The 23,295-nt window shown below is 46.0% G+C and overlaps 1 protein-coding gene across 5 annotated transcripts in view; it reads left to right on the top strand.

Annotated features, from left to right (window-relative positions):
* LOC140189258 (spectrin beta chain, non-erythrocytic 1-like) overlaps positions 1-23,295 on the top strand; it is a 464,253-nt gene that overhangs the window by 290,907 nt on the left and 150,051 nt on the right. For all 5 annotated transcript variants that reach the window (XM_072245944.1, XM_072245948.1, XM_072245947.1 and 2 more), the window contains 3 exons: positions 4,848-4,999; positions 18,495-18,668; positions 19,426-19,517. In XM_072245944.1, the coding sequence (XP_072102045.1) occupies positions 4,848-4,999; positions 18,495-18,668; positions 19,426-19,517 (418 nt within the window). The remainder of the gene's footprint in view (positions 1-4,847; positions 5,000-18,494; positions 18,669-19,425; positions 19,518-23,295) is intronic.

Genomic DNA, 23,295 nt, shown 5'->3' with positions numbered 1-23,295 from the left:
ATAATCTGTTAGCCAGCTCATTCGCTGTGTGCCGTGTTGCCTGACGTGGGCGATCATGGTCTTTCCATGACCATGATCGTTCTTGTCAAATTTGTCTACAGCAGTGGTTTGCCATCGCTGCCTTCTGGGCAGTGTCTTTCCAAGATGGGTGGCCCCAGCCATTATCAATACTCCTCAGAGGTTGTCTGCCAGGCGTCAGTGGTCACATAACCAGGACTTGTGATACGCACCGGCTGCTCGTACTACCATCCTCCACCTGCCCCCATGGGTTCACGTGACCCTGATCGGGGTGGGGGGGGGGGTGCTAAGCAGGTGCTACACCTTGCCCAAGGGTGACCTGCAAGTTAGCGGAGGGAAGGAACGCCTTACACCTCCTTTGCTAGTGACGCATCTCCACCCCATCACCCATTAACCAGCATCATTTGGGGAAAAGTAACACAGATTACTTTTCTGTACAATATATGTCTGTGTTAACTTCCTATTGTTCTTGTATAGATTTCATGGTATTAAATCACTGAATGGGATATTAATTCAATCTTTTTGCACTGTAGACATTCTGCGGTTTCAATTGAAGCAGATGATCAAATGAACAAAATGATCCCTTTGTGTGCTTTTCTATATAACGATGAGTGCTGAGCGGCTTGTGTAAGACGCAGCAGAGAAGGAAAGAGTGTTGTCGTTCTGTTTCATCTGCACTGCCACAGCGTCGAACTCGTTTTTCTCAGTCGCGATGAAAGATCCTGCCACTGAGACATTAACTCTTCCTCTTTCCGCACGTCACTCAGCCTGATCTCCTGAACACTACCTCACTGTTTTTCCAAAGTTCAAAGTACGTTTATTCTCAAGGTGTGTGTACATCATTACAACCTTGAGATTTGTGCCCTTACAGGTAGCCCCCAAAACAAAAACCCGAAAGACCCTCAAACACCGGATACACAGAGACAGCAAAAAAAACAGTTTATTTAATTTTGTTATACTCAGCCTGACCTGCTAAACACTATCTCACTAGTGTTCAAGGTACATTTATTATCAAAGTAAATATTTATAAAATAGTAATTATTAATTTAATCAATAAATTAAATAAATAAAAGCTAACTTACAATAGGGTATAAAGGTAAGAATATAGCTTACTGTAAATTATAGTCTTTTATGTATTGGACTGCATCGCTACTGGAAAACAACAAATTTCACGACATTGTCAGTGATATTAAACCAGATTTTTGCTCTGATTTCCAGTGCTTTCTGTTTCTATTTTGGATCTAAAGCATTTTTTTATCCAGAGACAATAAGAAATCTGAGCATTCTCAGTGGCATTACCCAGTCCGGCTGCCTCAGAAATGTCAGAAGACCCAAAGTGTGGGTTCTGGTTTGGGCTAGCTTGTGGGTAGTTTTCCTGTCAAAAACATATTCCTGTCCTACGAATTCTTGTCTTTTCCAGATCTCGGGCTGTTTGTTATGTGCATAATACTTCCTGTTGGCACTGTCATGCTTGCTTCTCTCTTTCTCTCTGCTCCATACTGTATAGCACCGGTAACGTGAAGGTCGGGGTTCGGCTCCCACTGCTGTCCATAAGGCAGCAGTCCCCAACCACTGGGCTGCGAAGCATGTGCTACCGGGCCGTGAGGAAACGATATGAGTCAGCTGCACCTTTCCTCGTTCCCTGTCACGCACTGTTGAACTTGAACATAGGGTTGCCAACTGTCCCGTATTTGCCGGGACATCCCGTATATTGGGCTAAATTGGTTTGTCCCGTATTTCCCCCGCTAAGGTAGAGCGTTCCTATGAAACCGTTCGTAAGCCGAAATGGCGTGAAGCGAAGAAGCAATTACCATTAATTTATATGGGAAAATTTTTTGAGCGTTCCCAGACCCAAAAAATAACCTAACAAATCATATCGAATAACACATAAAACCGAAAATAAATGACACTAACATATAGTAAAAGCAGGAATGATATGATAAATACACAACCTATATAAAGTAGAAATAATGTATGTACAGTATAGTCGCGAAGATGAAGGGGAAACCGATTTGTGGGGGAAAAAATTGGCACGTACGCGCATGTTCACACAGGTGCCCGCGCAAGGCTTCATGGTCATGGTAGTCTTTCTCGGGGTAAAGTGTCCCAGGATTTGACTGCTACTTTTGTCCCTTATTTGGAAGTGAGAAAGTTGGCAACTCTAACTGTAAAAGACATGTTGAGGTGAGCTTAACCCTACTTGAACACTCCACCCCCCCGGTCGGCCGGTCCGCAAGAATATCGTCAATATTAAACTGGTCCACGGTGCAGAAGAAGGTTGGGGACCCCTGCTGTAAGGGGTTTGTATGTTCTCCCCATGACTGTGTGGGTTTCCTCTGGGTGCTGTGGTTTCCACCCACAGTCCAAAAGCGTACTGGTTGGGTTAGTAAGTTGTGGGCATGCTATGTTGTTGTTGCACATGTGGCGACGCCAGCGGGCTGCCCCCAGGACATCCTCGGATTGTGTTGGTCATTGATGCAAACAATGCATTTCATTGTTTTGATGTTTCAATATAGACGTGACTATAAAACCAAGATTTGATCGTTATTTGAGGGAAAAAAGCAAAAGCAGAGTATCATAGGGAACAAAACTGAATCATCAAGACCCAAAACAGGGAAGCAAGGTTGATTTTGCAGAAAGGGGCCTTCAGATGCACTCCGGTGAAATTGATGTCCAAACTGATAACCCCCTCCAGGGCTGGTATGGATTAGGATGGTGTGCGACGATCCGTGAAACTGGGAACAAAATAGCTAAGCTCCTTGCAAGGCAACAGGAAAGGAGGCCGTCACTTAAAACCTCATGTCATTGGCTGGATGCGATAAACACAAGAGGTTCTGCGGATGTTGGAAAACCAGAGCGAGAGGCACACAAACTGCTGGAGGACCTCAGCAGGTCAGGCAGCACCTGTGGAGAAGGTTGGAAGGCTGATACTTTGGGCGCTGGAAAGGAAGGGTGCGGAAGCCAGGCAAAGAAGGTAGGAGGAAGCGGGAGGAAGAGTACAAGCCGGCTGGTGATAGGTGAAGCCAAGTGAGGTGGGAGTAGGGATTGAAGTAAGAAGCTGGGAGGTGATAGGTGGGAAAGGTTCAAAGTAAAATGTATTATCAGAGCGTATACAGGCATACTCAGCAAATCTCTAGAATAGTAACTGTAAACAGGATCAATGAACAGCAAATGGTGCAAATGCACTTATAAGAAAAGAGCAATAATTAACCAGGGCATGAAATAACAAGGTAAAAAGAGTCCTGAAGGTCAGGCCGTCGGTTGTGGGAGCATCAGAAGTAGAATGAGTGTACTTATCCCGTGATGGTTGAGGGGTAGTAATTGTTCCTGAACCTGGTGGTGCGAGTCCTGAGGCTCTTGCACCTTCTACCTGATGGCGGCAGTGAGGAGAGAGCACGGCCTTGGGTGGTGGGGGTCTCTGATGATGGATGCTGCTTTCCCACGACAGCGTTTCACCTAGATGTTCTCAGTGGTTGGGAGGGCTTTACCCGTGATGTACTGGGCCGAATCCACTATCTTTTGTAGGATTTACCGTTCCAAGGCATTGGTGTTCCTATCCAGGCCGTAATGCAGCCAGTCAGCACACTTTCCACCACACGTCCATAGAGGCTTGGAGGTTAGGAGGTAAAAGGCTGAAGAGGAGGGAATCTGATAGCATACAGTCATAGAGAAGCACAGCACAGAAACAGATCCTACAGCCCATCTCGTCCATACTGGACCATTTAAACTGCACATTCCCATCGACCCTCACTGGGACCATAACCTTCCATGTACCTACCCCAACTATGCTGCTCTGTTCCTGCAGTGCAAAGTACATCAAGCAACCGCGTATTGACCAGTGACTCTGCAGAACTGAGAAGATCTCATCAGGATGGGAATGCCCCAAGTATTGGTAGCAGCTTTGAAACCAATAAGACAATCGTTTTCAAATGTTGAAGGATTGGCTGCCTATTTCTATATTTTCTATCAGTTAAAGTTTTTCTTTTATAAGTGTTATAAATGCACTCAGTGTCATTAAGGCCAAAGAACTGATTGTGGACTTCAGAAGGAGTAAGACAAGGGAAGACACACCAATCCTCAGAGAGAGAGCAGAAATGGAGAGAGCGAGCAATTTCAAGTTCCTGGGTGTTAATATCTCTGAGGACCTAACCTGGCCCCAACATATCAATGCAGTTACAAAGAAGGCAAGACAGCGGCCATATTTCAATAGGAGTTGAGATTTTATATGGCACCAAAGACACTTGGACGTTTCTGCAGCTGTACCATGGAGAGCATTCTGACTGGCTGCATCACCGTCTGGTATGGGGGGGGGGCGGGGTGGGGTGGGGCTACTGCACAGAACTGAGGTAAGCTGCAGAAAGTTGTAAACTCAGTCAGCTCCATCATGGGCACCAGCCTCCGTAGTATCCAGGACATCTTGAAGGAGCGGTGTCTCAGAAAGGCGGCGTCCATCATTAAGGACCCCATCACCCAGGACATGCCCTCTTCTCATTGCTACCATCAGGAAGGAGGTACAGGAGCCTGAAGGCACACACTCAATGATTCAGGAACAGCTTCTTCCACTCTGCCGTCCAATTTCTGAATGGATATTGAACCCGTGAACACTACCTCACTACTTTTTAACTTCTATTTTTGCACGACTTATTTAACTATTTGACATGCGTATATATACTTTAATTCAGATTTAGTTTTCTCCATATTATCATGTATTGCATTGTACTGCTACTGCAAAGTTAAACAAATTTCACAACATTGTAATCTGATGGTAGCTCAGATCTTTTGTTTGTGAAGCATTCTGATGAAATGACCCCTGCTGTTTCTTCTTTCAGACGAGCGCGAGGCAGTCCAGAAGAAAACCTTCACAAAATGGGTGAATTCGCACTTGGCAAGAGTAACCTGCCGGATCACAGACCTGTACACGGACTTGAGGGATGGGCGGATGCTAATCCGACTGCTCGAGGTGCTGTCGGGCGAACTGCTGGTCAGTACCGAACATTTTTCCCACTCTGGAACGCGATAACGACATGGCTTTGTGCTGGTCATGTGGTCAGCAGCCCAACCAGTCAGGAATATCAGAACAATTTGCACAGCAGTGAGGTGTGATCTCCCCACAAAGTCCCAGCTCGTCCCAATTTCCTCTGTTCAGCCCATATCCCTCCAGGCCCCCCCCACCCCCTTTCCATGTACCTGTCCAAGTGCTTCTGAAATGATATTATTGTAGCTGTCTCAACACTTCTTACGACAGCCTGTTCTATGCATTCACCACCTGCTCTGTGACAAAAGTAGCCCCCTCTGGTCCAATGGTAGACTTGAGTGGAGCACCAACACAGAGGCTGTGTACAAGAAGGGTCAGAGTTGCCTCGACTTCCTGAGGAGACTGAGGTCCTTTGGAGTGTGCAGGCCTCTCCTTCACATGTTCCACCAGTCTGTTGTTGCTAGTTCAATCTTCCACACGGTGGTGTGCTGGGGCAATGACATCAATGTGGGTGATGCCAACAGGCTCAGTAAACTGATTAGAAAGACTGGCTCTGTTATCGGAGTCAAACTGGACACACTGGAGGCTGTGGTAGAAGAAAGGACCCTACGGAAAATCCTGGCAATTCTGGACAGTGTTTTCACCCTCTGCATGCCACCTTGGCTGAACAGAGGAACACTTTTAGTAACAGACTAAGACAACTGCACTGCTCCAAAGAGCGCGATACGAGGTCATTTTTACCCTCGGCCGTTAGGCTCTATAATGAGTCAACCTACAGCGGGGGAAGTGGTGACCCCCACCCCCCACCTCCTGTTAGACTGTTTGTGGTGACTTTTTTCTTTATTCTTTCTACTTCTCTTCCAGCATTTATATCTCTGCATTTGTAATGCTACTGTGACACTGTAATTTCCTTTGGGGCCAATGAAGATCTATTTTAAATCTTCCACTCAAACTCTGAGTTTCCGTATCTCCTGCTCCGGGAAAAGGACTGTTAGGTCCACCTTCCTCTCGTACGGTTTAGACATTTGCATAAGGTTGCCCCTCATTCTCCTCAGTACCAAGGAATAAAGACCCTCCTCCTACAGGAGGGATAAAAGCCACAAGCTCAACAGCTTGAGCAAATACACTTCCTGTCCAGAAAGTGAACTGGAGCATAGAACAGCAAGAATACAGGCCCTTTGGCCCACCATGTTGTGCCAACCTTTCAACCTATTCCTCCTCCTACGTGGCCCAACACCTTTCTATCACCAAACCGTCTCTTAAATGAATATGGCTGCCTGTGCCGCCACCCTGGCGGGGCGTCCCCCCCCCCCCCCCCCCCGAACCACGCCACTTCATCTCACACGGCAGGTCGCATGGAGCTTCAACGGCCTGGGCCAAGGAGGTGCAGTGTAGCAGTGTAGCACCGTTTTGGTTTGCTAGTCAGGCACACCCTTCAGCAGGCGCACGTGTAGACGCTGAGTAATCCTGTAAGTGAGTAAGCACTTTGCTGATGCAATCTAGGGCTGCAGGGTTGATAGGGAGATAACCAAGGACTGGAATGTGTTGAGCAACTGAATCGTTAAGCATAAAGATTGCAGAAGCTGGAAATCTGAAATTAGACCAGAATGACTGCTCCGGTTTCCTCCCACATTCCAAAAGCATGTGCAGGTTAGTAGATTGATTGGTCACCTGAGTGCAATTGGGCAACATGGGCTCATTGGGATAGAAGGGTCTTACACCTTGACTGTATCTCTTTGAACAAAAATACTTCTACGCTGGTACCATCCAGGAGTTCCAGCAAAAGACTGGAAATACTCCGCAAGGCAGACGGCATCAGTGGAGAGAGAGAAAAACAGTTAAAGTTTCATTGACGCCCATTTTGACGGACAGCTATTGACCGGAAACAGTTCTGTTCATCTCTCCACAGATGCTGTTGGACCTGCTGAGTACTTACATCATTCCAGCTTTTATAATGAGCATTTGAGTGCCTTAACCACCCCCTCCCCCCCCCCCCACCCCGATAAATATTACTTTGTCAACCCACTTGGGCACAGTGGCTGAGTTGTTCAACTGTGCTGCAAGTTCCTGCAAAGGGGAACACCCTTTTTGATTTTTTTTTTCAGCCAGATCCCAGATAAAGGTCCTCGCCTTGTGCACTGAGTTAGAACGTAGAACATAGACTAGTACAGCACAGTACAGGCCCTTCAGCCCACAATGTTGTGCCGACCCTCAAACCCTGCCTCCCATATAAGCCCCCACCTTAGATTCCTCCATATACCTGTCTAGTAGTCTCTTAAACTTCACTAGTGTATCTGCCTCCACCACTGACTCAGGCAGTGCATTCCACACACCAGCCACTCTCTGAGTAAAAAACCTTCCTCTAATATCCCCCTTGAACTTCTCACCCCTTACCTTAAAGCCATGTCCTCTTGTATTGAGCAATGGTGCCCTGGGGAAGAGGCGCTGACTATCCACTCTATCTATTCCTCTTATTATCTTGTACACCTCTATCATGTCTCCTCTCATCCTCCTTCTCTCCAAAGAGTAAAGCCCTAGCTCCCTTAATCTCTGATCATCCTTCTGACTTCTCATGCCGTTTAAAGCATTGACTGGGTCTCCAGGTTATTGTGCTTTTTGGATCCAGTCAGCAGGCAAGAGCAAAGGGTTTTATTTAAAAAAATCCATCTGATTGTTTTCTACCAGTGTTTATCACGCATGGTTTTAATCAGTTATTTCATTAGAACCAAAACCCAGGACTCTACCTTGTCTGCCCCCCTCCCATAAGAAAATTGTATTTTTTCTTTTCTTTTAAAGTGGTTTAATACATAATGAGTATCTTGTAAGCTTCCTCTATTCCCCGCTCTGACCTTTCACTTCTTCCCACCTGCCTGTCACCGCCCCCTGCGTCCCCTCCTCATTCCGTGTCTCCCGTGGTCCACTCTCCTCTCCTTTCAGATTCCTTCCTCTCCAGCCTTGGCCCCTTTCCCATCCACCTGGCTTCACCTATCACCTTCCAGCTAGTCCTCCTTCCCTTCCCCCCACCGTCTTCCCCCTTCCTTTCCAGTCCTGATGAAGAGTCTTGGTCCAGAACGTCAACTGTTCACTCTTTTCCATAGATGCTGCCTGACCTGTTTGGATTTCTCTTGTTTCTTATTAGCTAGATATGAAGTTGTATCTGTTTAATCTCCTGGTACATCCTGTAGAGTACTATCAGGATTGTTTTTTTTTCCACTGACAACTGTCGTGAAATTTGTTGTTTTGTGGCAGCAGGACAGTATAATACACAAGAAATAACTTGAGGGTACGATAAGAAAAATACAAAAAAAATCTCTTCTCTCCGTTAGAGATTTACACCACACGCTGCATCCGTAAAGCAAACAGCATTATGAAGGACCCCACGCACCCCTCATACAAACTCTTCTCCCTCCTGCCGTCTGGCAAAAGGCACCGAAGTATTCAGGCTCTCACAACCAGACTATGTAACAGTGTCTTCCCTCAAGTCATCAGACTCCTCAATACCCAGAGCCTGGACTGACACCAACCTACTGCCCTCTACTGTACATATTGTCTCGTTTATTATTTATTGTAATGCCTGCACTGTTTTGTGCACTTTATGCAGTCCTGGGTAGGTCTGTAGTCTAGTGTAGTTTTTTGTGTTGCTTTACGTAGTTGTGTAGTTTTTCTATTGTTCATGTAGCACCCTGGTCCTGAAAAATGTTGTCTCTTTTTTACTGTGTCCTGTACCAGCAGTTATGGTCGAAATGGCGATAAAAAATGACTTGAAAGGCAAGAAGAGATCAAAGCAGTGAGGTAGTCTTCGAGGATGATTCAGAAATCTGATGGTGGAGGAGAAAAATGTTGAGTGTTGTGTCCTCAGACTCCTGTTCCTTGTCCCTGATGGTAGTAATGAGAAGAGGACAGGTCCTGGATGATGGGGGAGGGGGTCCTTTTTTAGGCATTGCCTTTTAAAGGTGCCCTCGATGCTGGGGAGGATAGTGCCCATGATGGAGCTGGTACTAGTAAAAACTGTATAAAGTCTTTGAGCTGTTGGCACTGTTGCACTTTTGATATCTAACTCTGGGTTGAGATCTCAGGAGCCTGCCAGTATCTGTACGCTGGATGCCAAAAGCTTCGGAAAATTGACAGATGACCTTAGAGCAGGGTTTCCCAACTTGGGGTCCACGGACCCTTTGCTTAATGGTGGCGGCCCATGGCATAAAAAAAGTTTGGGTACACCTGATTTAGAGAGATGGCATTTACCTCTCATGTATACAGTGTTCATGATAATTCATTTCAAGTTTGATTGTCATTCAGCCATACATGAATGCCCATGAATCCAGCCAAATGAGACAGTGTACTTCGGGACCAAGTTGGGGCACAGTCCCAACAGTCACAGAGCACAAAGCACAGACAGCACGTGCAAGGTAGTAAGCACAGAAACGTATCAGTAAAATACAGCCATAGGACCCTGAGTCCATGAATGCTGCAGAAGTCTGCAGTCGACCACAGTGCATCTTGTCTTCTGCCAAGCGAACACTAGGGGGCAACAGTGCTGACTCCTGCCTGGACGCCACGCCACACCACCCCTGGTGGAGCACACCGCCTCCGATGCCTCCCTCCTGGCGGCTGTAAACAGGCGACGCCACGGCTTGCGGCCTGGTCCTCGCCATGACCGAGGCTACGCAGCTCCCCCGCCACCCGCCTCCGCTCACCGCCAATAAATCAGTGAGTCGCACTTGCGATGTTCCACATTAACAATGTCCTGAAGGGTCTTGCAATCGCATCAAAAGTGACCAAAATGGTCATTCACTATTAGACAATACGGAAGTGGTGTTAGGAATAGGTTAATTTGATGCCCTCCTGCAGATGATTCATTCTTTGAAGATGCGGGCATTTTTAAATGTTGAAACATTGCAAGGAGAATTTTCAGCCCATGCTTCCTGCAGTGTGACAAAACTAACTGTAAAGTATTATGAGATTGCTTGGAACTTCTGCAAGTGATCTGATCTGAAGCAGAAGTGGGCAGACGTCAGGAAGGGGGGGTGGGGTGGTGTGAGTCACTGTGCAGAATAAATATTTAATCCTCTTTAAAGGGGCTGTGTGGACGAACTTGAACTTCATCTGAGTTTCAGCACTGGATTGAACCAGAATTGCATTCTGGACCTTCTCGTGGCTGATGAACTTTCCATGTGTAAATAGCAATGAGTTCAGCTGACAAGTGTATGCTTGGGGAGAGGAGTGCAGTAGCTTATTTATTTAATGTCAGAGTTGATGAGTGCATGTATCAGCTGCTGGTTAATCACTTCTTAATCTCTACTGACAAATCCTAACTTCTGCCATCTGTATGGCAGACATATTTCAAGGCGTGCTTTCTAATCCTGGAACGTTTCGATGGCAAGGTGATCTCGGTTCGAAGGTCTGAAATGTTTTAAATTTTCATATATCTTCTTACTGCTCACAGCGCCACTGGCGTTTAGGACAACGATGAGGGTCCTCCATCTCTGGCGGCGTTCAGGGCTTCCTTCGTCATGTCAGTAGCTTCCTTTTGATTTTCACTACTGTCAGTCACGCAAGTCCCAGGTGGAGACTCAGGAATACCGTCGCGCTCAGATGTAGGAGGATTCTTCATTCATGTTTCTGTAACTGTTTCGTTTTGCCAGTCAGGGTTGTTAGCCCTGAGCTGAACCCCCGAACCTGGAGGACCGGTGGAACTCTTAGTCTGGCCTCTACCATGGGTGACCCTACCAAGAGCCAAAGCATAAAGCCCTGACTCCAGCCGATATAGCTCTCCGGTCATTGAGGCACGCAAGCCTCCAAACCTAACGACAAGGTTATGGTCCTTTTGGAGGAAATCAGTGTGTTACTTGGTGATAATTAGTTCAAAATAAATTTACTATCAAAGTACATATCGGTCACCATGTACGACCCTGAGATTCCTTGCCAATTAGTTGAGTTTCATAATCATACTCGAGTGAAGTTTGTTTTAAACGTCTGCACTCCATGCCCTCACAGCTGCCCAGGTTGTGGAACGTGCACCAGTCCTGCAGGATCTAACTCTGTTTCACAGGAAGTCAACAAGCTGACATCCTGGTGCAATCACAACAACTTGGAGCTGAATGCCCTCAAAACCATATCGACTTCAGGGGAAAGTGTGTCTCCTCTCTACCCATTAATCATCGGCAACTCAACAGTTGACACCGTTTCTGCATTCAGACTCCTGGGCATCAGTATTTTTCAGGACCTTATGTGGGAGAACCGTATCTCCTTCATTCACAAAAAGGCTCGGCAGAGGACGTACTTTTTGCAGCAGCTGGTAAAATTCCATCTTCCCTAGAACATACTGGTGCAATTCTACACTGCCATCATAGACAGTATCCTCACCTCAGGCATTACTAGCACGAGAAAATCTGGAAATCCAAGCAACACATACAAAATGCTGGGGAAGCTCAGCAGGCCAGGCAGCATCTATGGAAAAAAAAAGTATAGTTGACATTTCAGGCCGAGGCTCTTCAGCAGGACTGTAAAGTAATAATAAGTATTGATCCCGAGTGGGATATTATTTTGTTACAGCAGCAACATTTAAAAGTGCACCTGGCAATAATAATAATAACTAATAATTAGATTAGATTATGAGGACACGTAGTCCTCTTTTATTGTCATTTAGTAATGCATGCATTAAGAAATGATACAATGTTTTTCCAGAATGATATCACAGAAACACATGACAAACCAAGACTGAAAAACTAACAAAACCACATAATTATAACATATAGTTACAACAGTGCAAAGCAATACCGTAATTTGATAAGAACAGACCATGGGCACGGTAAAAGTCTCAAAGTTTCTCGAAAGTCCCATCATCTCACGCAGACGGTGAACCTCCAGTGCCGCCAACTTGCCAATGCAGCATCCTGGAAGCATCCGACCACAGTCTGACTCCGAGTCTGTCCGAAAACTCCGAGCCTCCGACCAGCTCTCCGACACCGTGCACCGAGCGCTTCGACCCCGGCCCCGGCAATAGGCAAGGCCGAGGATTTGGGGCCTTCCCCTCCGGAGATTCTCGATCACACAGTAGCGGCGGCAGCGAAGCGGGCATTTCAGAAGTTTTCTCCAGATGTTCCTCCGTGCTTCTCACGTCCGTCTCCATCAAATCCGGATTGTGCAGGGTCCCCTAGTTAACACATATGATATTCATTCGGAACGGCCGCGTGCGCTGCGTCGCGCCGCCATCTTCCCCTCCCTCCAAGTACATAATAATAATAATATACACAATAATAATTTACCAATGTGCAATAATAATGTATGAAATAATAAAACAAGAGGCCATTGTACTATGATGTGCGTTCTTTTGTCGCACAGAGATGAACTGTTGTATGTGCTTATTGCATTTGGTAGGAAAGATTCTCTGTGACGATCCTTGTGGCAGCAGAGTTGAATGAGCCTGTTCATGAGGGTGCTCCACTGCTTATTCAGTAGGTCATGGAGAGGATGTCCCTGATTGTCCATGAGGGATAACAGTTTGTTTAGTGACCTTCTCCTTGCCGCTAACTCTGGGTCATAGCTAAGGGCGGATCCAGCCTTTTTGATGAGTTTATTTAGTCGCTTTGTATCACCAGCACCAATGCCGCTCCCCCCGACAGGAAGCAGCAAAGAAGACTGCACTCACTACAACAGACTGGCCCTCCAGTGTTGTGACGTCAGGATTGCTGCCCATGCCACGTGCTGGTGAGGCCAGAGCTGGGAAGATTATACAGTTTAATACCTGTCTGAGGAGTTTGGTGCAGGAGGGAAGGCATAACATTGTTGGATCGTTGGGCCCTCTTCCAAAGAAGGTGGGACCTGTGCAGAACCTGAGCTGGGGCGGGAAGGTTTGTTACTGCTGCACGGTGGAGTTGCAGGGGGCTGGGAACCAGCGCGCCAGGACAGTTAGTGGAGAGGTTGTGGAGGCAGGTGTTGGTAAGACCTCAGACAAAGTTACAATCAAAAGATTAAGCACGGTGTGACTAGAGTCCTGAGCTGTGTATATTTCAATGCAAGAAGTATCATAGGAAAGGCGGATGATGGTGCTGAAGATGAGGTAGCTGGTTTACAAACAGAGGCAATGTGTAGTGAGGCGAGGCTGTTGATAGGGCAAAATTACAGTCAGCAGGATGAATTGCAACGTAAAAGGCGGACAAATCGAAAAGGTTGAATACAGGACTGTAAGTGTTATATTTGAATGTGTGCAGTATACAGAATAAGGTAGATGTAGTACAGTTACAGACTGGTATATATAATGCTGTCAGTATCACTGGATCATGGCTGAAAGAAGATTACAGCTGGAAGCTTAACATCGAAGGATATGCATTGTATCGAAAGGACAGGCAGGAAGGCAGAGAGGGTGAAATTGCTCGTTTGGTAAATCAAATCTAATCAAATCATTAGAAAGAGGTGACATAGGGTCAGAAGGTGTTGAATCGTTGTGGATAGAGCTAAGGAACTGCAAGAGTTAAACGACCCTGATGGGAGTTGCATACAGACTCCAAACAGTGGTAATGATGTGGTGTACAAATTACAATGGGAGGTAGAAAATATATGCCAAAAGGGCAATGTTTTAATTGTCATGGGGGAATTCAATATGCAGGTAGGGAAAATCAGGTTGGTACTGGATTCCAAGAGGGGGAATTTTTAGAATGCCTACGGGATGGCTTTTTAGAGCAGCTCGTGTTTGAGCCCACTGGGGAATCAGCTATTTTGGATTGGGTGTTGTGCAATGGACCAGAATTGATGAGAGAGTTTAAGGTAAAAGAAACCTTGGGGAAAGTGATCGAATTCACCCTGAAATTTGAGAAGGAGAAGCTAAAGTCAGATGCATCATTATTATAGTGGAGTCAAGAGAATTACAGAGCCATGAGAGAGGAATTGGCTAGAATTGAATGAAAAAGAACACTGGCAGGGATGACGGCAGGACAGCAATGGCTGGAATTTCTGGAAGCAATTTGGAAGGCACAGGATATAAATATCCCAAAGAGGAAGAAGTATTCTAAAGGCAAGATGACACAACAGTGGCTAACAAGAGAGGTCAAAGTCAAAATAAAAGCAAAAGAGAGGGCTTATAATAGAGCAAAAATTAGTGGGAAGTTAGAGGATTGGGAAGATTTTAAAAACCAACGGAAGGCAACTAAAAAAGTCAATAAGAAGGTAAAGATGAAATATGAAAGTAAGCTAGCCAATAATATTAAAAAGAAAACCAAAAGTTTCTTCTGATACATAAAGTGTAAAAGAGTTGAAAGTAGATATCAGACCACTGGAAACCAATGCTGGAGAAGTAGTAGAGGGTGACAACGAAATGGCGAACGAACTGAATGAGTATTTTGCATTAGTGTTCACTGTGGAAGGCACTAGCAGTATGGTGGAAGTTCCAGTTCAGGGGTCATGAAGTGTGTGAAGTTACCATTTTTTGGGAAACTGAAAGGTCTGAATGTGGCTAAGTCACCTGGACCAGATGGTGTACACCCCAGGGTTCTGAAAGAGGTGGCTAAGAGATTATGGAGGCATTAGTAATGGTCTTTCAAGAATCACTAGACTTCGGAGTGGATCCAGAAGTCTGGAAAATTGCCACTCTCGAAGAAGGAAGAGGGGCACAAGAAAGAAACTATAGGCCAGTTAGTCTGATCTCAGTGGTTGGGAAGATGTTGGAGTCAATTATTAAGGATGAGGCGTCGGGGTACTTGAAGGCACATGATAAAATAGGCCATAGTCAGCATGGTTCCATCAAGGGAACATCTTGCCTGACAAATCTGCTGGAATTCTTTGAAGAAATAACAAACAGGAAAGACGAAGGAGATTCAGGTGATGTTGTCTACTTGGATTTCCAGAAAGCCTTTGACAAGATGCCACACATGAGGCAACTTAACAAGTTATGAGCCCATGGTATTACAGGAAAGATTCTAGCATGGATATAGCTGTAGCTGATGGGTAGGTGGCAAAGAGTGGGAATAAAGGGAGCCTTTTCTGGTTGGCTACCAGTGACTAGTGGTGTTCCATGGAGTCTGTGTTTGGACCGATTAATTTTGCATTAACTGTCAATGATTTGAATGGTGGAATTAATGCCTTTGTTGCAAAGTTTGCAACGATATGAAGATAGGTTGAGAGGCAGTTGGTTTTGAGAAAGTAGAGAGGCTATGGAAGGACTTAGACAGGCTGGGAAAATGGGCAAAAAAGTGACAAATGGAACACAGTCTCGGGAAGTGTATGGTCATGCACTTTGGCAGAAGAAATGGGAGTAGAATAATTTCTAAGTGGCGAGAAAATACAAAAAAACTGAGGTGCAGAGGGACTTGGGAGTCCTTGTGCAGGATTCCCTAAAAGTTAATTTGCAGGTTGAGTCTGTGGTAAGGAAGGCAAATGCAATGTTAATTTTCATTTCAAGAGGACTAGAATGTAGGACTGTTCATAATACACCAAGGCAAGGATGTAATGTTGAGACTTTATAATGCACTGGTGAGGCCTCATTTGAAGTATTATGAACAGTTCTGGGTCCTTTATCTTAGAAAGGATGTGCTGAAACTGGAGAGGGTTCAAAGAAGGTTCACAAAAATGATTCCGGTACTGAAAAGCATTTGATGGCTCTGGGCCTGTATTCACTCGAATTCAGAAGAATGAGGGGTGACCTCATTGAAACCTATCAGGTGATGAAAGGCTTTGATGGAGTGGATGTGGAGAGGACGTTTCCTCAGGTGCAAGAGTGGAAGACCAGAGGACAGAGCCTCAGAATAGAGGGCTGTCCTTTTAGAACGATAATAAGGAGAAATTTCTTTAGCCAGAGAGTGATGTGTCTGTGGAATTCTTTGCCACAGGCAGTTGTGGAGGCCAAGTCTTCATGTATATTTAAGGTAAAGGTTGATAGATTCTTGATTGGTCAGGGCACGAAGGGATACGGGGAGAAGGCAGGAGATTGGGGCTGAGAGGGAAAATGGATCAGCCACGATGAAATGGTGGAGCAGACCCGATGGGCCAAAAGGCCTAATTCTGCTTCTGTATCTTATAGTCTTAACCCAAGCCTACTCACGGGACAATTTACAATTGTCAACAGCCTACAAACCCAGTACATCTTTAGATTGAGGGAAGAAACCAGAGCACCCAGAGGAAACCCACATGGCCACAAGGAGAACATATAATCTCCTTACCGACCAGTGGCGGGAATTGAACCCGGGCCTTTGGTACTGTAAAGCGTTGTGCTAACCACTACACAACCATGCCGCCCCGAAGTTATTGGACGCAGCCTACCATCCCTGCAGACCTTATATACATGCAGGACAAATAAGTAGGCAAGGAAAAGTCATTGCGGGGGAACACCAATCACCCTGCAAAACCTGCCTTTTCTAAAGCTGCCTTTTGGGAAGTGCTATGGGGCTATTAAAACAAAAACTTCTCCTAGTGGCCACAAATTTTAATTCCACATCCCATTCCCATTTTGCTATGTCTATCCACGGCCTCCTCTACTGTCAAGATGAAGCCACACTCAGGTTGGAGGAATAACACCTTATATTCCGTCTGGGTAGCCTCCAACCTGATGGCATGAACATTGACTTCTCTAATTTCTGCTAATGCCCCACCTCCCCCTCGTACCCCATCCGTTATTTATTTATATACACACATTCTTTCTCCCTCTCTCTCCTTTTTCTCCCTCTGTCCCTCTGACTATACCCCTTGCCCATCCTCTGGGTTTCCCCCCCTCCCCCTTTTCCTTCTCCCTGCGCCTCCTGTCCCATGATCCTCTCATATCCCTTTTGCTGATCACCAGTCCAGCTCTTGGCTCCATCCCTCCCCCTCCTGTCTTCTCCTATCATTTCGGATCTCCCCCTCCCTCTCCCACTTTCAAATCTCTTACTAACTCTTCCTTCAGTTAGTCCTGACGAAGGGTCTCGGCCTGAAACGTTGACTGTACCTCTTCCTAGAGATGCTGCCTGGCCTACTGCGTTCGCCAGCAACTTTGATGTGTGTTGCTCGCCTTTTTAAATGTTTGTTCCCCAAGTCAGTTAGTCTGATCAACCATTCTAGTTAGCCATCAGCCTGCCCCCTTTGTTACCTCAGTCACTGCACTGTAAACACTTTTAAGCCACTTTTTATAATTTACATTTTAAATACAGGCTGGTATTTATGTTCATTATATTCAATATATGTACTTTAATCTCTTAACTTTATTTTTTTTGCATAATTCTTTCTTTGTAATTTATGAATGTTGTTTTCTGTGGCCTGTCACACCCTGATCAACACGCCACACCAAATCCCTAATGCATGTAAATGTATGCAGCGAGTAAAGTTCAGCCTTCAGAGAGGTGTGGGAGGAGGCAGTGACCTAAGATGAGGCTGAGGAGAGATATTGGGTGCTGCATAGATCTTTAAAGTTTCAGGATCAGTGTTCTAATGCAAGATCTGGTGATTCATTCTGTGAATTATTTGTCGTCGATAAACTTGTTTAGCCCCTGTAAGTGCACATTGTTGAGGATCCCTACCCCCACCCTCCCCATTCTCTTTGACCCACTACCATCAAGAAGGAGGTACAGGAGCCTCCGAAATAGGACAGCCAGACTGGGTAGCAGCTTTTCCCCTTGGCCTCTGAGACTAACGAAAACTCTGCCACCACCGTGGTCTTGTCACTAGGACAGCGAGCTGTTTACTTCGTTGTTTACTGTTTACCTTTGTCATGCACTATGAGTTATACTTTACTAACTTATTTTGCCTTATGTGCCGTGTGTGATGTGTGCTTTGTGGGTGCACCGCGGCCCAGGGGAACTTTGCTTTGTTTGGCTGTATATACGAGGGGTGATTGATAAGTTTGTGACCTAAGGTAGAAGGAGTCAATTTTAGAAAACGTAGCACATTTATTTTTCCTACATTTACACACTTAGTCCAGCGGTCGTGGAGCATACGGATCCCTTTGTAGAAGTCGGTGTCTTGGACCTTCAGAAAGTGGTCCACAGCAGGGGTGATTGATAAGTTCGTGGCCTAAGGTAGAAGGAGATGAGTTATTAACTTCAAACTTTCTGCATTGTCACTCAAAGTGTTGAACTGCACATGCTTGTAACGAGAGCTGTATAACTCATCTCCTTCTACCTTAGGCCACGAACTTATCAATCACCCCTGCTGTGGACCACCTGGAGGTCCAGGACGCTCTCGTCACATGCATGTGCAGTTCAACTCTTTGAGTGAAAATGCAGAAAGTTTGAAATTAATAACTCATCTAATACCTTAGGCCATGAATTTATTAATCACCCCTGCTCTGGACCACTTCCACAAAGAAGGGATCCGTATGCTCCACGACCGCTGGACTAAGTGTGTAAATGTAGGAGGGGACTATGTTGAAAAATAAATGTGTTTGGTTTTCTAAAGTTGACTCCTTCTACCTTAGGCCATGAACTTATCAATCACCCCTCGTACGTACAGTCTGATGGCAATAAACTTGAACCTGATCCATTTTGCCGGGGATTAGGTCCGAGAGTGATGCTAACCCCAAGACCTTTGTTTCTGTTTCCAGCCCAAGCCGACCAAAGGACGGATGCGGATTCACTGCCTGGAGAACGTGGACAAGGCCTTGCAGTTCCTGAAGGAGCAGAAGGTGCATCTGGAAAACATGGGGTCGCACGACATCGTTGATGGGAACCATCGCCTCACTCTTGGCCTGATATGGACTATCATTCTTCGGTTCCAGGTACCGTTTGTCCCTTGTCTCTCAGCACTTAGAAACCGGTCTGTTGCCTCTTGCAGGGACGCTGCCTGACCTGCTGGGCCTTCCGTGCACTTTTCAAATTACTATCCCTCGCCGTCTTTTCCTTCATTATTTGATCTTACGCTTTTGAATTCATGCATTTCCACATCGGACTCCCATCGGGGAGTTTCGCCCGCTCACTTAATCTATAGGTCTGCTGGGCACCTCCTGCTCCGGTCTGTGGTATTTCCTGTGCAGCCAAACTCTGCTTAAAATTAAAAGGCACGGTACAAGTGGCTTTGCCTTCCGGTTTCAGTCTTGCAAGGGGAGTAAGGTGTGGACTTATCACCAGATTCACTTTCACAATCAGAAGCCCATCAGACAGAGGAGCAGAATGTTTTGCCATTTTTGAGTGGATGCCAGTATCTATAGTCGTGGCCACTTTATTAAGTACCTCCCGTACCTAAGAAGTGGCCAGTTCGTGAGTGCATGTCCGTGCCCTTCTGCTGCTGTAGCCCATCAATGTGTTACGCGTTCAGAGATGCTCTTCTGCACACCACTGTGGAAATGTAACTCTGTTTCTCTATCCACAGATGCCGACTGACCTGCTGAGTGTGGCCAGCATTTTTTTCTGTTTTATATCAGAATCCCGGCAGTTTTATTTGACTTTCAAAAAGCTCCTGTTGCCTCCATCTGCAGGATGTCTTGTGTCTCACAGACACGTTAACTGTGTGTGTGTGTGTTTTTTTTCTTTCTACAGATCCAGGACATCAGCGTGGAAACAGAAGACAACAAAGAAAAGAAATCTGCCAAGGATGCGCTGCTACTCTGGTGTCAGATGAAAACAGCAGGGTAAGACCATGAGAAGCAAGTGACAACTCCTTGTAATAAATACAAAATACTCTGCAGATGCTGGGGTCAAAGCAACACTCACCACACGCCAGGGGAACTCTGCAGGTCGGGCAGCATCCGTGGAAACGATCGGTCAACGTTTCAGGTCGGAACCTTTCGTCAGGACTGAAGAGGGAGGGGGCAGAGGCCCTATAAGGAAGGTGGGGGGAGGGTGGGAAGGAGAAGGCTGGTAGGTTCCAGGTGAAAAACCAGTAAGGGGAAAGATAAAGGGGTGGGGAAGGGGAAGCAGGGAGGGGATAGGCAGGAAAGGTGAAGAAGGAATAGGGGAAAACACAATGGGTAGTAGAAGGAGGTGGAACCATGAGGGAGGTGATAGGCAGCTGGGGGGGGGGCAGAGTGAAATAGGGATGTGGAAGTGAGGGCGAGGGAATTGTCACCTGGAACCTACCAGCCTTCTCCTTCCCACCCTCTCCCCATCTCCTTTATAGGGCCTCTGCCCCTTCCCTCTTCAGTCCTGACGAAGGGTTCCGGCCCGAAACGTTGACTGATCGTTTCCACGGATGCTGCCCGACCTTGTAATAAATAGATCTACAAAACATTGAAAGTGTTGAAAAATATTAATCAGAACCAGAATCAGGTTTAATATCACTGGCATGTCATGAAATTTATTATTTTTCTGCCAGCAGTGCAGTGGATACACAATAGAACACAGAACAACACAGCACAGGAACAGGCCCTTCAGCCCAAAATGCTGAACCAGCTAAGAACTAAATTTGAAACCCCCAAAAACTAATCCCTCCTACCATATCACTCCCTTTTCCTCCCATCCATGTGTCTATCTAGATGTTTCTTAAAAACCTCTAATGCTGCTACCACCATACCAGGCAGTGCATTCCAGGCGTCCACTGCTCTTGAGTAAAAAAAAACTTGCCCCAAACATCCCCTTTCACCTGCCCCCTCTCACCTTCAATACAGGACCCCTGGTATTAGACATTTCTACCCTGGGGAACAGATCCTTCCTGTTCGCTCTATCTGTGCCTCGCATAATCTTATAAACCTCTATCAGATCTTCCCTCAGAGATGCAGTCGGTTTCAATGAGATGCCCCCTCATTCTTCTAAACTCCAGTGAGGGCAGGCCCAGAGCCGCCACACGCTCCTCACTCATAATGATCAACCCTTTGCAATTACCTGTTCTTATTGTGACCTAGATGAAGATCAGACCACATTTTATGAGTAATTAATACAAAGGATTCTCAATCTTTTTCTAGCAACTGTGTGTGTGTGTGTCTGTGTGTGTGTGTATGTATATATATATATGTATATATATATATATATATATATATATATATATATATAGTAAAAAAGAAGTAAAATTAATAGTGCAAATAAAGAAACAAAAAGTAATGAGGCACTGTCCATTTAGAAATCGAATGGCAGAGCGGAAGAAGCTGTTCCTGAATCGTTGATTGCGTGCCTTTGGGCTCCCGTCTCTCCTTCCTGACAGTAGCAATGGGAATGGGGCCAGTCCTGGGTGGTGGGGGTCCTTAATGATGGATGCTGCCTTTTTGAGGCATCGCTCCTTGAAAATGTGCTAGATGCAATTTACATCGGTGGTGCGCAAGTAGAACAGGTCAAGAGCTTTAAGTTCCTCGGGATCAATGTCACAAATGACCTGACTTGGTCCAACCAAGCAGAGTTCACTGCCAAGAAGGCCCACTGGCGCCTTTACTTCCTGAGAAAACTAAAGAAATTTGGCCTGTCCCCTAAAACCCTCACTAATTTTTATAAATGCACCATAGAAAGCATTCTTCTCGGGTGCATCACAACCTGGTATGGAAGTTGTCCTGTCCAAGACCAAAAGAAGCAGCAGGAGATCGTGAACACGGCGCAGCACATCACACAAATCAATCTTCCGTCCGTGGACCCACTTTACACCGCACGCTGTCGGAGCAGTGCTGCCAGGATAATCAAGGACACGACCCACCCAGCCAACAGACTTTTTATCCCTCTTCCCTCCGGGAGAAGGTTCAGGAGCTTGAAGACTGGTGCGGCCAGATTTGGGAACAGCTTCTTTCCAACTGTGATAAGACTGCTGAACGGATCCTGACCCGGATCTGGGCCGTACCCTCCAAATATCCGGACCTGCCTCTCGGTTTTTTTGCACTACCTTACTTCCCATTTTTCTATTTTCTATTTATGATTTATAATTTAAATTTTTAATATTTACTAATTTTAACTATTTTTAATATTTAATATTTGTAATCCAGGGAGTGTGAAGCACAGAATCAAATATCACTGTGATGATTGTACATTCTAGTGCCAATTGTTTGGCGACAATAAAGTATAAAGATGCTGGGGTGTCTAGTGCCCATGATGGAGCTGACTGAGTTCACAACTTTCTGCAGCTTATTTCAATCCTCTGCAGTTTCCCCCGTCCCCCCCAATTCCAGACGGTGATGCAGCCAGTTAGAATGCTCTCCATGGTACATCTGTAGAAATTTGTGAGCGTCTTTGGTGACAGACCAAATCTCCTCAAACTCCTAATGAAGTAGAGTTGCTGTCATGCCTTCTTTATAACTGCGGGATAGATCCTCAGAGATGTTGACACACAGGAGCTTAAACTGCTCACCCTTTCCACTACTGATCCCTCGATGAGAACTGGTGTGTATTCCCTCGACTTCCCCTTCCTGAAGTCCACAGTCATTTCTTTGGTTTTATTGACGCTGAATGCAAGGTTCTTACTGCAACGCTACTCAACCAGCTGACCTATCGGTCCTGTGTGCCTTCGAGTCACCATCTAAAATTCTGCCAACCGTAGTTGATTCGTCAGCAAATTTATGGATGGCACTAGCCACACATACATGGTTGCAGAGAGAGTAGAGCAGTGGGCTGAGCGCACATCCCTGAGGTGCGCCAGAGGTGAGGTGGAGATGTTATTTCTGATCCATACGGACTGTAGTGGTCTTCCGGTGAGGAAGTTGAGGATCCAGTTGCAGAGGGAGGTACATAGGCCCAGGTTTTGGAGCTTGTTGATCAGAACTGTAGGAATGATTATGTAAAACAGCAGCCTGATGTATGTATTAGTATCAGAACTTATAACTGAGATTCGGGAGATTAGAAGAGAATAGATGGCAATTTATGCTACACCACGGACAGCAAGAGTTTGACAGGGCAATGAGAAATGCTCGTCCACATGCAAATACACAAGCACGCACGCACAACCCATTCCATCACTCACAAAATTATCAGGCTGTTTGAGGTTCAAAATCACAGTGAGCTCAGCATCACACGTAGAAGTTGCTGGTGAACGCAGCAGGCCGGGCAGCATCTCTCAGAAGAGGTACAGTCGACCTTTCGGGCCGAGACCCTTTGTCAGGCCTAACTGAAAGAAGAGCTAGTAAGGGATTTGAAAGAGCTCATCATGTTTCCTAACACGATGATTTGGGCTTTGTTGCAGTGTGGGGTCTCCAAGGTTCAGGGGTCTTTGTTGGAGTCATTCGCTTCTGGAAACTTCCCTTCATCCTCTCGGTGCAAGGGAGCTGGTGTCCATATCCTTCAGTATTGTTGGATTAAATGTTCTGATGCCCCCTGTGAAGGATGGTGATGCAGAGATACATCTCTACCGAAAGGAGGTGTAAGGCATGCCTTCCCCTCCACTAGCCTGCTGGTCACCCTTGGGCAAGGTGTAGCACCTGCTGAGCCCCTGCCCCCCACCCCACTCTGATCAGGGTCACAAAAAGCCACGGGAACAGGTACACATCTCAAGTCCTGGTTATG

This window comes from Mobula birostris, chromosome 28 (assembly GCF_030028105.1).
Source record: "Mobula birostris isolate sMobBir1 chromosome 28, sMobBir1.hap1, whole genome shotgun sequence".
NCBI lineage: Eukaryota > Metazoa > Chordata > Chondrichthyes > Myliobatiformes > Myliobatidae > Mobula > Mobula birostris.
This window is presented reverse-complemented; position numbering and strand designations above follow the sequence as displayed.